Below are 16167 nucleotides of genomic sequence, written 5' to 3' on the forward strand. Positions count from 1 at the left end.
AATAATATTTAATTTCTTATTGCATTTAATGTTAATCTGTACTAGTTATATAGAATTGTATTTGGTTGTACTATACAGGTTTGCAACAAAAAACTGTTTGAGTATTTTTAATTCGTTTCTATGTATGTTCGTATGCTGAAAAGGAAAATAATGTGAAAGAAATCTAGCACGTCAATTTTTTTTGCAAATTTATAAAAATAAGGGATTTTATTTTAAACTAACTTTCGGTCAGAGTTTATATTTTCATTAATCATCTTTCATTGATGCTTTAACTGTTTTAGAAGCGAAAGTACAATTATTTACGGTATTAAAGTGTTGTGGAACTTTTAAAAGGGTCTAGGGTCTACTAAATACCATTGCTTGTTGTTTTTAGGATAGCAGAGACTGAGAAAATAACTAGACTAAAAAATTAACTGCCTAGGAATCCTCCTCATATAACTTCTTTTACCATCGCTGTATATAATGTTGTGATTTATGAAGCATTTTATTAAATCACATTCGAAATATGGAGATTGCTTCAAATACATAGTTTCCACGATTACAGGCCTCTCACAAGCAAAAGTGAAGGACGTATTTCATAATGACCATAAAGGATACTTAACATAAACGGTGGATTGCTTTTAAGGCGATAAAAGATATATTTTTAGACGTTCATAAAGATCTTAACTATAAACGAATCGTCCAAAAAATGTTTTCAAGCTATAGGTGGCCAATGAGTAAAATTAATAATTTTGGATACCTGAGTGAAGAGCAAAATAAACAATTTAACCAGGACATTAAAGTGATGATACAGGAAAAGATACCAAGAGAAATGGTGACCACTATCCAACCATCTGTTGAGAGACACTGTACTACATTAGACTACTAGTACTGTAAGCTTCAGGGAAACCTGGCAGATTATTCCCATCAGCGAAACTGTACAAAAAGAATACTCACTGGGAAAATAGAAAATTTTCTCTATAAATATAATATTCTATATAAAAAGTCATTTTTGGATTCAGTACACCCGAAAACAAATCACATCACAAAACCTATGCAGCTATAATTGTTCACATAACAATCATATATTTTCATTTGATTTTAGTCCACATAGCAGGTCAATTGAAAAGTCCCCGACCTACCATAGTAAAACACATTTTTTGGCAAAATTAGGTTTTTTTAGTCAACATAATTCCCTTCAAGGGTGATACACTGATTATAGCGATCCTGCAACTTTTCGATGCCATTTCTGTAGTACGATAGTACTTCATTCGACGATAATGTCTTCCCAGCGAGCATTCGGTTTAGATCTGAGAACAGGAAATTGTCGCTGGGGGCGAGATCTGGAGAATACGGTGGATGAGGAAGCAATTCAAAGCCCAATTCATGGATTTTTGCCATCGTTTTCACTGACTTGTGACAAGGTGCGTTGTCTCGGAGAAGCAGCACTTTCTTTTTCTTCAAATGCGGCCGTTTTTCGGCGATTTCGTAATTCAAACACTCCAATAACGCTATATAATAGTCACTGTTAATGGTCCCTTGTTTTTAAAGATAGACAATGGTATAACCTTGCCATCCGACTGTTGCGTTTTCCAACGCTGTGGAGCGGATTCATCGTGTGCAGTCTAATCGGATGACTCTCGATTGGACTTCGGAGTGAAATGATGGAGTCATGTTTCATCCATTGTCACATATCGACGCAAAAACTCGGGTTTATTACCCTTAATCATCTTCACTGCTCCGAATCATCAACTCGGCGTTGTTTTTGGTCAAAAGTGAGCTAGCTCGGCATCCACTTTGCACAGAGCTTTCTCATACCCCAATATTCGTGAATGATATGATGTACACGTTTAGTTGATATCTTTAAAGTGTCTGCTATTTCGTTCAGTTTCAATTAACGGTCATTCAAAATCATTTTGTGGAATGTTTTAGGACTAAATAATATATGGATTAATTCTAGTAGTGCCATCTATGTGTCAGGTCGGAGACTTTTCTATTGGCCTGTTATAGTGATTGTTTCTGTGTCTTGTTGATGTTCATCCTAAATGCGAAGCGCTCTGAAAACTAAAAGTATTTGAATTCGGATGTCATTCTCAGAGTCACTGGGATTAGGGATATCGGCCGCAGAGAAAAATTTTATTTTGAAAATATCGATATATCGGTGAAAGTAATATATCGATATATTTTTGCAACAACAAGAAAAATATCGATATTTAAGACGAATTTAAGAAAAAATAAAGATATTGATACATCAGGCCAAAAAAAATATCGATATTCTATGAACATTTTAAAAAGGAACGAAAAAATGTAGAATTAGAATTAGAGAATATTAGAAAAATATCGGCCGGAAATAGCGATATATTTTCGGCATACCTGAGTGGGATGCCCGGCGTCAGTACATCATCAACATCGTCCTTCGATTCTTGAAATGACATATTTATTTCGAGAAAGTTTTAATTTTTATAAACTTATTCAATTCGTTTTTTATCTCCTTGAGAGTCTTGTCTCTAATTTGCAAATTCACTGTGGTTGAAACTTGCTGATAGAGTTTTAAAGGATTACGAAGTACCATCAAATAAAGATTCGTTATAAACGAATCAATGATTTAGGCAGATATTGTGGGCAAACAAACAAAGATTAATTTTTATCTATTATATTGCGTGGATTTTTGGTGTATTGGTGAAAAAAAATCAAGAAACTTTCTTGAACAGAGAAAAATTAAGAGAAGAAATTGATTTTTGATTGATACTTCTGGATCACACCCTTTTTTAAGAGCACTCTTTTATTTTTTTGGTGACAATTTGCACAATATATTGGCTTTATTGTATGTAATTATATTTAACCATTCTGGGCCAAAGCTATAAATTTCGACTAAAACAAATTTATTAATTGCAATTAATATTTTGTAACATATCAATTTATATATTTTATATAATCAAATGTAATTCGATGTCAGACTATGTGTTCAAAGCGAATTTTATATATTAATTATTATACGCGTATTGTGCTTTTGTTAATTGCTTTATACATATTAAATTAGACATGTTCCATGTTTTTGTTATCATTTCGTGTTTCAAAAGCAATATCTATTATTTTATCAAAAATTTAATTACGTAACTTCCATTTTTTGATTCAAAACTTTATTGATCATTTCCTTTGTCAATAAAATCAAACGACGAAGACAGATTTCTGTAGGAATTTAATTTAATTACGAAGGCATGTTCGTTGTAATATCTTAAAATTATCTCAAGAAAAGATATATAAACACTTGATTGCGATAGAGCCTTTGAATTTCTAAAATATTTCACGTAAATCGCTTATTTTACACATAAAAAATCACATAAATAAAAAAAAAATTCTATTAATATATTAGCTGGAACTGTGGGTTAATTATAATGGATTTACAGTCGATTGAGGTAATATGTTGCTGTATGCAAACGCTCAAATGACAAGCCCTACCTTATTCCAATTGGAAGGTTTCTCAAAAAAGTTTGCACCTCTTTAACTTACAGTGAAAACGCGCTGAATAGTCTTTTTGAGGCCTTTAAGTTCTTTTGAGGGCCTAGTCACTAAGAGGTATTTTTAATAGCTCCGCCTTATGATAGCTAAGACTGCACAAACACTTTTATTTGCACAAGATCTAAATTTTAATCCAATTAGTGTTCAGTTGGTTCAATTCAATTAAGAGGTAATATAGCAGAATGCCAGTCACATGCTCTCATAACAGATGAAGGATAATAAAATCTTGTTTTCAGAATATTTTGAATATAAGGTTCGAAATAGATATAATTTGAAGCCTCCTTTTTACCAACGACGGTTTATCTGGACTGAACCTACAGTTTACGTGGGCTCCAAACCACGGTCCTTGGCTTTAACCCTATCATCTGGCTAGTGACCAATTTGGAGACGAGAAGCCATTCGGTCTTACCTAGTCTGATTACTACCGTGACTAGGATGAATATTATAGAAACTAGGACTATAGAAACGTTAACAATTACAATCGCATATTATATACGTAAAACTATACCAATAAATACCAATATTGTACATCCATACCCCAGAAGGATTCGAAACCGCCACTATCGCAACAATAGGTGTATCGTCCTGTCATTCTGACCACTGTACCAACAAAATCGGCACAAATATATTTTATATATAATATTAATTAAAGTAATAAATGTCTGTATATTAAAATATATGCAAACTGTCTCCAGAACTAGCACTCACTAACATTTTTTAAATGGATTTTAATTAAAACTAATATTCATTAAGTTTTAATAATCAACAAATTCTTAATAATTTTAAATTACCATATTAAGGAACGCTATAACAAAATATTATTTTCTGAAAGATATGATTTATCTTTACTTTTATGTTATAAACATACATATGGAATATTAAATGAAGTAATACATATTTGTATATTAAAACAATAATGAACACGATTAGGCACTTTGTTTTTTACAATTTACAGTTACAATCATTAATGAACTTAAAAATCGATTTAACTAAAAACTTGAAAACTTATAAATATATCTTATATAAAGTAAATCTTTATATAATTAAACACCTTAATATTTATCAGCGGTTTAAAATATTTACCAAATTACTGTTAATAATTCATAGTTACTTCTATGTGAGTTCTATTCATGCAAATTATGTAATTAGTTTCATGTTAACTACATATTTTCATTACTTTATTTATGTACTCACATAAGTTTAATCTTATTTTGTCTATTTTTGATCGTAAACATATATTGAAAAACAATTCTTTACTTAAATTTTTAAACAAAATTGAATCGTATTTAATTTATTTTTTCCAGTACTCAATCTTTAAAACAGTAGCTGTTATATTTTTTATCTCAGAGTAATATTTGATGTAATATTCTGGAATTAACTCATATTTACTTTGTCTTCTGTGAGTTTCCTTAATATACTGCTTTCTATTGACTTGTGTTCTACATGGTAACTATTAATTCACCAGCAAATGATAAATACATTCTATAAACTATTTCATAATTGCTTATACTCCTTAGTACATTAATTTTATCTCTTGATGCACAAATTAAGGTATTTATTATTTTCGATATTTTGTTACTACTTTGTTACGAAATACATTTACCATTAGTAAAACCTGAAATAGAAATTGATACCAATAAAATTTATAGAAAAATCTTAATAACTTAAAATTACCCCTGACACAATGATACACTATGTCTCCATATCAATTACTACCAGTTCTCAAGCAAATATAATTTTTTTAACCTCTTTCAGTTTATCAGATATCAAAATTATTGAAATTATTAAAATTGAAAATGGATGGAAAAAGCTGCTTATGAAAATGTGAATACGTTATAAACAGATGACATATTATTCTAGTTAATCTATATTAGTTTAACATTTTTGTAAATGCAGTGTTTCTCTTCACAGCTTAATATACCTTCCGACAAAACAGACATATATTATGTTTCTATAAATATTTAAAATATAATAACCACAAATAATACAAAATTATAAGCAACACTGTTTAAAATTAAATGAAATCATTTAATAAAAAATTATAACTCACGGTAGTGGACTTACGTACAACAAAACCGATGAAAAATCTAGTATATTAGAGTTAGAGCTGGCGGAGGGTTGGCCAGGTCCCAGGAAAATATAGCCCAAAATATTTTTTTTATATATTTTGTGTTACCGATCGAGTACATAGGGTATTTTACAAAGAAAAAATCAGGTTTATTCTAAACCTTATCTAAAATACAAGATATATATTACCATTACTAAAAGCTAAAATTACAATTTCAAATGCGTAAAAATTTCTTAACTCTAGAACATACACTGTTTTTAATAGTAGCATATAATGTTCATTGTTCAACATTACCAATAGTAAAGCAAATAAAGTAAAGCCAATAAAGTTAATATAATGAAACAAAACTAATTTAATCTAGAACTAATTTGAAATGATTAACTTGTGTAGACAATCTCCATTAAAATATATTTCTTGTTCTTTACTAATATAACACATTTGTCCAGAACTTCCTTACACGGTGAAGTTTCCTTTATAATTAGGATCATGTTTCACGAAAATACATGGTATGTCTGTTACAACATATAAAACGTGGAAATAAAGTAAAAATAATATCATATATATTTCGTTGATATAATTAGATTTTATTTCGGTAAAATGACAGGAATGTTTCATATATCTTTATGTTAAATAAACTCAATATAATTTTTTCATATTATATTGTGGTTTTATTGTTTTTATTATTTCCGTTACATTACATTTATTGGTTGATGTGTTATACTTGTATATATGACCGGTGTATTAATCTTAGAGAATCATTTATAGGAACAGGGATTGATCACGAATCATTGTGCTCTTTCAATTCTACAAGTCCATTACCCCAATAATCCCCGTTGGACCTTCACCACCCCCTTCATAAGCACTTATGTCCCTTATTTACAAAAGAGAACATTGTCCTTACTTATTCGGTTCAAGTTCTGTGAACTTCTCCTCATTTACCTTGACATTATGCACATTTTTACCGATGTCGTTGACAACCGAGTATTTCGTTTCAAGCTCCTTGAACAGGGTTCAATATTGACCGCTGAACTCTTCGCGATATTCAAAGCTTTATAGCTTTAAGCGGATAGTGTGGTTAAATCGGCAGCCTCCTCTCTCCTCCACATCACTAATATTTCTATCCATATTGACCTTATCCCGTTCATTTTGTGTTTCACCAAGAACGAGGTATAACGTCATTGGGCCCAGGAGGCCAACCACAACAGGCTATTTGAGGCTAAAGCAATTTTTTCTCCTCTCTTCACGTTCCCCTTAATTGCGGCCATGCCGTAGCTCTGAATCGACTGAGATTCGGTCACTGTCGTTTCTCGCACGGTCACTTGATGCCTTCGAGCCCGCCCACTCACTGTGAGTTTTTTCAACATGACCGTATTTCAGTCAGTTTACATACTGAACGACTGTCCACGGCTCATCCAGATTGGAGCTATATATGGGCTGCAAAATTTTAGAAATGTTTTAACAGGGGAAAATACAGACAGACACCTCGGATTTCTATGAGAAGTCGATTTTCTAAATAGAATCTAGCCCATGCTATGATAAGTGTCATTGACCAAATAACTATTACCACTTCGGCATGGGCGCTAACATGTGCTGTCTGGATAGAGCCTCCACTTCACTATAGTTTTATTTGGAGTCCTTGTGGAGTAGTGGAGTATTTGTGTCCATTTTTTTAAATTGTGTATACACTATTTGTAATTTGGAAAATTCAGAAATTCATTGGCTTGTCAAACTGCCATTGAATGTCCTTTTGATTTGATAGGATAAATGTTCGCTTTTATGGAATTAGAATAAAAGTCCTTTTTGTTGAAAATTATTCAGTTTTAATAGGTTTCTATTGTTTCTATTTCTATTGACAACGTTTCGCGGGGCATGCTCGAGACAATTTATAACACTTTAAGTTTTATTTTATCCAGAAATTGGGCTACAAGTACATATATATGAACCGCATTAAATTAGAAATTTATCGTTTTTTTTTTATATACGTTTGCCGTAGGCAATTTTTCACCTAAACTTTTATCGGGTCGATGTGATAAAAAGTTACGTGTTCTGAAAAATATCTCCTGGTTCCTGGACCCAACTCTTAATGGTCGAAATGTACGTCAACAAATATTATTAATAACTTAGCGCTGTGGTCGATTCCCTGTTCGAGTCGTGTTATCAAAAAACATTTGAGGTTAGAATGAGGCACGTTCACATTATTATTGATTTATGTTTTACTTATTATTACTAATGTTCTGCCTTAATCTTTATTATATAGTACTATATAATAATTAATATTTGCTGTTTCACTTGTTTCCTTCTCTGCTCACATAATAATATGAAGTATTTTCAGAGTCTACCACCTTTTATTGTATTTGATTCTTTGTCTTATCGACATTTGTCATTTGTCGCTTCGGAGGTACATATAGTCAATTCAAAACATCAATATATCCACATGACCTGTCAAAACGTCGCAATGCTACCGCAGCAACTCCGAGTTTTAGTACATTTTGGCTCTGACATATAACAAAATTCTAATCTAAATAAAATAACGAAACAAAAATGTTTTGTTTTATAATTTAGTTTTACATTATAGTAGATCTAATGCATATATTATCTAATAATTTGAAACTGCAATTAAATATTCAGTCACAATAACTTATAGGTTAGAGTTGTTTTATTATATATACATTGAAGTTTTTTCCACACTAGCTCTAAGCGCGTTTTTTCATCTAGTGTTATCCCCCGAAGGCCTTTTCCACCATTTCATTTAAGATCATATTTACGTTTAACGCTTAGTTCTTGTTTCCTTCTAAGGTCATTATGATATTACTATGTTCCTCCTTAGGTTGTTCTGTTACTACCTGTATACATCTTTATTAATAGAACTACATTTAATTACTGCATTCTCCTTAATGCATTTGCCATATCTGCAAAACACTTAGTATTATATCTCTTATCATACATTTTAACCAAACGTTCATGTATATTCTGAACAATAGTACACATGCTCATAAAGATTTCATACTTTATAATACAATTTCCTACATGTAAAGTATTTTAATTGTATATTTACCTTTAGTAGTTTCCTCTTTCATCAGCCTGTCTTCGTAATAGTCAGCATTGATTTATAAACCATCATTCATAAAGATTTATTCAATCACTGCCACTTTCAGAAACACTAAACTAAGTGAATAACTAAGCTGTTCATTTCCAATCTATCAAAAACTTGCTCGAGCTTTTTTGCTTTGATCGAGCTCATCGAAACCTAAGGTGTAATTTTCAACAATGCCTCTTTCCATAAATCCAGACAGTTTTCATTTGTATATCATTTTCGACTTCAATGTCTGTTGTAATAATCCTTTGCAATATTCTGTGGCCATAACGTTCAGTAATCTGATCTACCATTTGTCTTTCCTCAAGCTTATGTCTATAAATGTAAATGATATAAAAGGCAATTAAATATTTTATTTATATTTACCGAGTAACAATTTGAAATAGTTTATTCTTTAACATAGTTTCATCTAAACCCTAATGTACTTTTCCTAAGGTACCGCTTTGAAATATGTATGTCCCATTTAAATATATAAATTGATATAATAATTCTTCCTTGATATTGTTATATATTTTTAAAAACTGTATTCTTTTAAAAGCAATATCACAAAGTTCCATTAAAGCCCTTCGTGGCTTATCTTTACACTACTTAAATCCTATATTATCCAACAGTGTATGTAAAGGGTTGTTGTACCTCCCCCAAATATCTGTATATGCTTTTTGTGGATGCTTCCAGACTAACAATTTTCTCTGAAATAATTGTATTAAATTATGTTTCGATTAAAAAACTGCATATTTTACTGTTTTTTACATTTCGTATATTTTATCTCTGATACAGCTAACAAGCTGATATAGATTCGTCAACTGTTTCGCATAAACACGGTTTCTTTTCGGTGATTTTAAGGCTTTATTGTTTTTTATTTTTTGAGATAATTTAGTAACCCTGCCTTTTAGCATTTAGTAAAAATTTAGTAATATGTGTAATAATAAGAGTATTTCTCTTCGGAAATTTATAATATACTTGTTTATCATTAAGTAGCGGTAGAAATGAATAAATCATATCGTAAATGTCGTTCAGCAATTACCAACAACTAGCATTGTCATGTTATATGCATCATAAAGGATTCATTGAGTATCAGAAAAATTTCTCTCATTATTAACCATTTATTTTCTTTTTAATATGAGATGACAGAAATATGATGAGAGACATTCTCCGGCAAATTTTGACGTTGGATATGATGGTATAATTAATATGACACAAATAATTATTAAAGTAGTAAATATAAAACTATCCCCCATGGGCGTTATCGGTTTTCTTGAACTCTCTATCTTTGTGCTAGTTTTAGTTTATTGTTCGAATATTTATTGAAATAAAGTTCAAGCTATTTTGCGATACTAGAAATAATTATTAGATAATTTTTCGGGGACCAGAACAAGTGATATTGGATCTGGGCTATACGGCGGATGTTTGAAAGTTTTCCAACTCATTCCGCCCATTTTTGCCGAGTTACCCAAAGATGTGTGTATGGTCCAGCGATATCATGACAGAAAACAGCGCCTTAACTTTTAATATTATAGTGCTGGCTATTAAATATAATTATTGTTTTTCTCAATCGCATTTATTAATGGTTGTAGGGAGTCGAATTAATGTTTCGACGAATTCCTTTTCTTACCAAATAATTGACATCAGATTCATTGGCGTCAATGAGAGACCTAGCTCTGATGAAAATCTTCTTGCACTTGGTCAAATCCAAACCATTTAAATGGTCAATTGAACCATTTTAATTCTCCGTAATAACTCGTGTAGATAATCGTTCCATTTCGTTTCGCTTCAGCAACGATTCACAGATTTTATTTTGTATCCAGTTTTCTGCAAATGGAGCAAAATCAGTTTTGTGGCTGATGTTTAGTCTCAATATTTTCAGAAATTTCATAGACTTTTTCAGTAATTGACCGGCTAGGTCTTGATTCATCACATCAAGATTTTAAAGGACAGAACAAACAAACCAATTCTATGAGCCTGTGGTTCATTTTTCGCCTTTCGGAAGTAAAGATGAAAAATATTATTGAAATATATATTTCAAAATACAATAACTTTCACTCAGTAAAAGTGCCACCGGAATGTAAGTGTGGTATCTCAATATTATCTCAATATATATATATATATATATATATATATATATATATATATATATATATATATATATATATATATATATATATATATATATACATACAACTATATTGCTTTAGTACCGGCCGGTATTTGTTTTGGGTGAGAATGCGTAAAGATGAAAATTTTCTACCAAAAGAAAGCTTCACGGAATTTTCTTTTATAAATTAAAGATATCATCATACAGCTATCGCTTAAGTGTATTGTGACTTCAACATAATTGCTTTTACCGGCTTAAGTTTCAAAAATAAACTATGTTCAATTGATATTTAGTTATTTAACTTATTAAGTAATTCGAGGAAGTGTTCATTTGAGCCAAAAATAAAATGGGAGTGAATGAGCCATGTTCAATCGACCCTTAATTTTTATTATGGTGTTTGGTTGTGCTGTTTTTTAAATCTTATATATAATTAATCTAAACTATTTGGTCATGACACACTTGAAAAAAGAAGCGTTTGTGTTGTTTTAACAGTAACCCATGAGGAAGATGCGCCTATATTCGAACAATAAACTAAAACTAGCACGAATATAGAGAGTTCAAGAAAAAATCAGAGAAGAACACAATTTTTAAAGGTTCGTTAAATAAAAAACCAACAACAGGAATAAGAATAACGTAATGAAAATTCAGCTTCCTTCAGGCACTGAAGAAGGTCTGAAATTATCAATATAAAAATAATAGGGCTAATTATTTTTTTCTATAATCATTCTTTTTGGTGAAAATGTTATAGCATTCAATGAAAAGATTATGGATTCTCACTTCAAGTATGAGGTACTTATTTGAAAATGTTATAAAATTTTGTCTCTCCGATTGAATTTCAAAATTATTGAATTTATTTTGTTAATATTACGAATTTATTTTGTTAATATTTCTTTTTTTGTTAAGTAGTTATCCATTTATTTTATTTTGTTATATTTTATAGTCTCATTTTTACCAACTAGGATTAATCTCGAGTACTCGGCCTACCGACCAGCTAGTGGCCAATTTAGAAATCGCTCCAGACATTCTGTGTTACCCAGCCAGTTTTTAGATTTTGAACTTTTTCTTTATGAGTAATCAGAATTATAAAGAATCGTAAATATAAATTTCCAACCAGTAGCAGCAGAATTTAAACCCGCGACTATCGTAACCGTCCTGTCGCCTTGACCAGTTTGCGAAACAAGCTGCAAATATTTCCTCTATGGCTAATTGTAATTTACTTTTATATAATATCTTCCTGGTCTAAATTATATAGAAAATAATATATTATACATATACAAAACAAAAATATTCTATTTGCAATATTGTTTTGTGCATATTTGTTTTCTTTTGGAAGTTATATAAAAATCCCATCACAAATCCAATATTTCGACCTCCTTTTATCTAAAAAATTCGACTAAACGAATTCGAAGAAACTACATTAAACTCGAAAGTTATCCTCCTCTTTTTTCTTATTTCCATGCAGTTTTTGTCGGTTATATTTTTCCGAACTTTTATCAGTTTAAATTGATAAAAAGTTGCGTGGCCCCGGAAAAAATACCAGTTTCGGAACCGAACTCTTAATGGACGAGGCGAGTGGTAGTAAATAATATTATTATCTCGGTTTTCGTTGTTTCGCCGTTGCCATGATACCGAATTGTCGACATTTACACGGTCTTAATTAAGAAGAAAAGTCCGTTGGGCACGGGGAAAGTTTTTGATTCGGGAACAGTTGGCGGTGGTGTTGCGCGCCCCAGAGCAGTGGAGATTTACGTTTGAGAATTAACGAATATCGAACGTATTACAATGAAAGTGCGAAAAAAGTTGCTTAATTAGAATATACAGTATTTAAATATTCGTATTATTTTGAATCATATATCCAAAGTACTTATGTGATTTTTTACAGAAAAAAGAGATCCATTAAGGTACAAATGTCACAATATTTAATAATATTAACTTAATTACTCCCTATAACTATCCCTATCTCTCTCGTTCAATAGGTTTAATATAATACATAAGCTCGACGACTGTTTAATATTCAAAGCGAAATAGCTTGGTCTACTGAATATCCTAATCTCCCTGATATATTCACACTTGGACAGTAAATCCTTTCAAGTGAGGATTGGTGACTCCGTCTCCTCTCGAAAACAAATATTCGCAGGAGTTCCGCAAGGTTCACGGTGCTGTTCAACTTTTACATGGCTGATTTCCCACTCCACAAACATTCCCACACAGCATTTTGATCAACTGATCTCAGGCTATTCTGTTTCACTGCAAGAAGGAGTTCCGCGTCTATCGCCTCCAAATCTATAAAGTTCCTATACCCTGGCTACAGAAAATATCATACCTCAGTCTTCAGCTCGACCGCAGGGTCCAATGGTGCGTCCAAATCCAACACGCTATCTACAAAGGCAATGGCGTCTAGAGGCTACTCTTCCCACTGCTCTGCAGAAAAACTCCCAATCTCCCAGAAAGCGACTCTGTACAAAATGCTAGTCCTTCCAGTTTGCCTCTTCGGAGCACAGGTAGGTCTCTGAAATACAACTTGAACTACTTCAAGTGTTCCAATCCAAAAAAGTCGGTGAGTTAATTAATGCCCCATGCTATATGAGTATCGATATAACGTAATATCGATATCTTCTGAAAAAAAAATCGATACATTTTGTCGATATTTTCTTGGCCAATATATCGATATATCGATATTTTTTTAGCCGATATTTTTCGATTTTTGGTGAAAATAAATTAAATATAATTTATAATAAATCTTTAGAATTGATACTTAATTTTAAATTTTAATTACTTGATTTTATTATCCTAACCGGTCATGGAAAAACGAGCTTTCAATGACAAATCACCAAATATTGTTTCTTTTGATCACCTTGAACTAACGCCAACCAACAAACAACAATAACTATTATGTTATATGAGTTCCTATGTTAGATGTATATTTTATCAAGTCTTAGAAGTCTTCGTCTCCAAATTTATGAGTAAATCTAATATGATGCTAAAGTAAATACATCAAAATTTTAATTGCACATGAGAGTATATATATATATATATATATATATATATATATATATATATATATATATATATTGAGATTTAGGTATACATTTTAAAAGCTCTTGTGCATCATTAAAATATAAAATATTTACATCATCTTACCTTTGTAAAATATTTGTATTCATTTTCCGTTTCAGTGCCGCCAGATATACTGAACGAGGACACGAGTGGAGATTTATCAGTGTCAGAAGGCGAAAACTGCACGTTATGGTGCAAAGCTTCCGGCCACCCTCAGCCGCGCATCTTGTGGAGAAAGGAAAATGCCGAACCAATTTTTATCCGAAAAGGCTACAGAGACTTTTCCAAAGGTAATATTCAATCACGGATGATGTAAACAAATCGTGACCCTTTGCTATTATAAATCAAACTCGTACAGGACTTACATGGCGTTTGATTCAGCTCATACTATTTTTATCCCTGCGATAAATTATGATTATCCTATTTAAGAAAAATTGTCTAGTTTGTTTGTTATCTGGTCACTATTTGGCTTTGACAATATTTTCCCCATCAAAAACCAATATTGAATCAACACAAGAAATGGTAGATATAAGGGCATCTACTGTCATGAAGATAATCTATAGTCTATTCAAAACAACAGTGAATCCACGTGATCTAAATTGATGAGGTCAAAAAACGTCGCAATGTTGCCGCATCGACTCTGAGATTTACTACATTTTGATTTTGACATATAGCAATTTTCTAATCTAAATACAATAATGGAACAAAAATTATGTCTGATATAATTTATTCTAACATTATGTACATCTAATACATATTATCGAAGAACTTAAAAACAACAATTAATTATATAGCCACAATAATTTATAGGTTAGAGTTGTTTTAATATATTTACATAAAACTTTTTCCACACTAGTATAAGCAGAATGCTAGGCACTTTTTTTATGTAATGGTATCCCCAAATACCTAATCCCTTTTACGCCTAGTTCTTGTTTCCTTGTAAAGTCATTTTGATATTACTGTATTTCTCCTCAGCTTGTTCTGTTACCACCTGTATTCATCTTTCTTAATAAAACTAGATTTAATCTTTGCATTCTCCTTAATGAATTTGCCATATCTGCAAAACACTTAGTATTATTTCCCTCCTCATACATGTTAACCAAATGTTCATCTATATTCTGAACAACTACACGCATAAACAAAACATAAACATAACATACACATGAAGATTTCACACTCTATAATACAATTTCCTACAGTTTAAGTATATTAATTATATACTGACCTCAGTTGTTTCATCACCCTGTCTTGGTAATTGTCACTGAATCATAAACCAACATTCATAAAGTTTATTCAATCACTGTCACCTTCAGAATCACTACTCAAATGTATAACTAAGTTGCGTATTTCCAATGTATCAAAAACTTGCTCATGATTCCACTATTCATCGATTTCTTCTCCAATGTGTCTGATCAACGTCATCCAAACAGAAGGTGTTATTGTCGTTATGACAATGCTTCTTCCCATATATTCAGACAATTCTGGTTTGAATATCCTTTTTGACCTGAATGTCTATTGTAATATTTCTTTGCCATACTCTGTGGCCATAACGTTAAGTCATTTGATCAACTAAGTATCTTTTCTCAGGCTTATTTCTAAAAAAGTAAATGACATAAAATGCAATTGAATATTTCATTTATATTTACCAAGTAACAATTTGAAATAGTTCATTCTTTAACATGGTTTCTTCAAAACTTATTTTATGTACTTTAGGCCATTCCTTAACCAGTGTACTATGATATGGTGAATTGTCCATAACAATAACTGATGGTTGGTCCTTTAGTTCTTTAAAAGCCACTGCTTTTTAAACCACTACAAAAACAAGTTGTGATTCATTTCTTCATGGTAGTCATTCTAATTTATATTAAAATTCTTCCTTGATTTTGTTATATATTTTTAAAAATTGTATTCTTTTAAATTAATGTCTGGAAGTTCTATTAAAGCCCTTCGTGGCTTATCTTTATACCACTTAAATTCTATATTACCCAAAAGTGTATGATGGAATGTTCTACATCCGTCAAATAGCTGCATATATTTCAGCTTTTTATGGATACTTTACAGACTAACAATTTTCTCTGAAATAATTGTTTTAAATTATGTTTCGATTGAACAAACTACTTACTGTTTTTATATATTTCGTATATTTGATCTCTGATACAGCTAACATCAAGTTGACTCGTCACCCGTTTCGCATAAAGACTGTTTCTTTTTAGTAAATTTAAGGTTATATTGTTTTTTATTTTTTGAGATACTTTATTGACCTTGCCCGTACTAATATTCATTGCAACTGCAGCACGTTAAAAATATTTTCAATAAAAACAGCGGCAATTTGAATTTTATTAAAACAAGGTATGCCGG

The 16167-nt window shown here is 31.1% G+C and overlaps 1 protein-coding gene across 2 annotated transcripts in view; it reads left to right on the forward strand.

Annotated features, from left to right (window-relative positions):
* LOC143195892 (lachesin) overlaps positions 1 to 16167 on the forward strand; it is a 266563-nt gene that overhangs the window by 151580 nt on the left and 98816 nt on the right. For both annotated transcript variants that reach the window (XM_076403404.1, XM_076403405.1), the window contains exon 4: positions 13929 to 14099. In XM_076403404.1, coding sequence (XP_076259519.1) covers positions 13929 to 14099 — 171 coding nt within the window. The remainder of the gene's footprint in view (positions 1 to 13928; positions 14100 to 16167) is intronic.

This window comes from Rhynchophorus ferrugineus, unplaced genomic scaffold (assembly GCF_030347505.1).
Source record: "Rhynchophorus ferrugineus isolate W39M unplaced genomic scaffold, kcgeb_rfMv2 rfM4, whole genome shotgun sequence".
Taxonomy (NCBI): Eukaryota; Metazoa; Arthropoda; class Insecta; order Coleoptera; family Curculionidae; genus Rhynchophorus; species Rhynchophorus ferrugineus.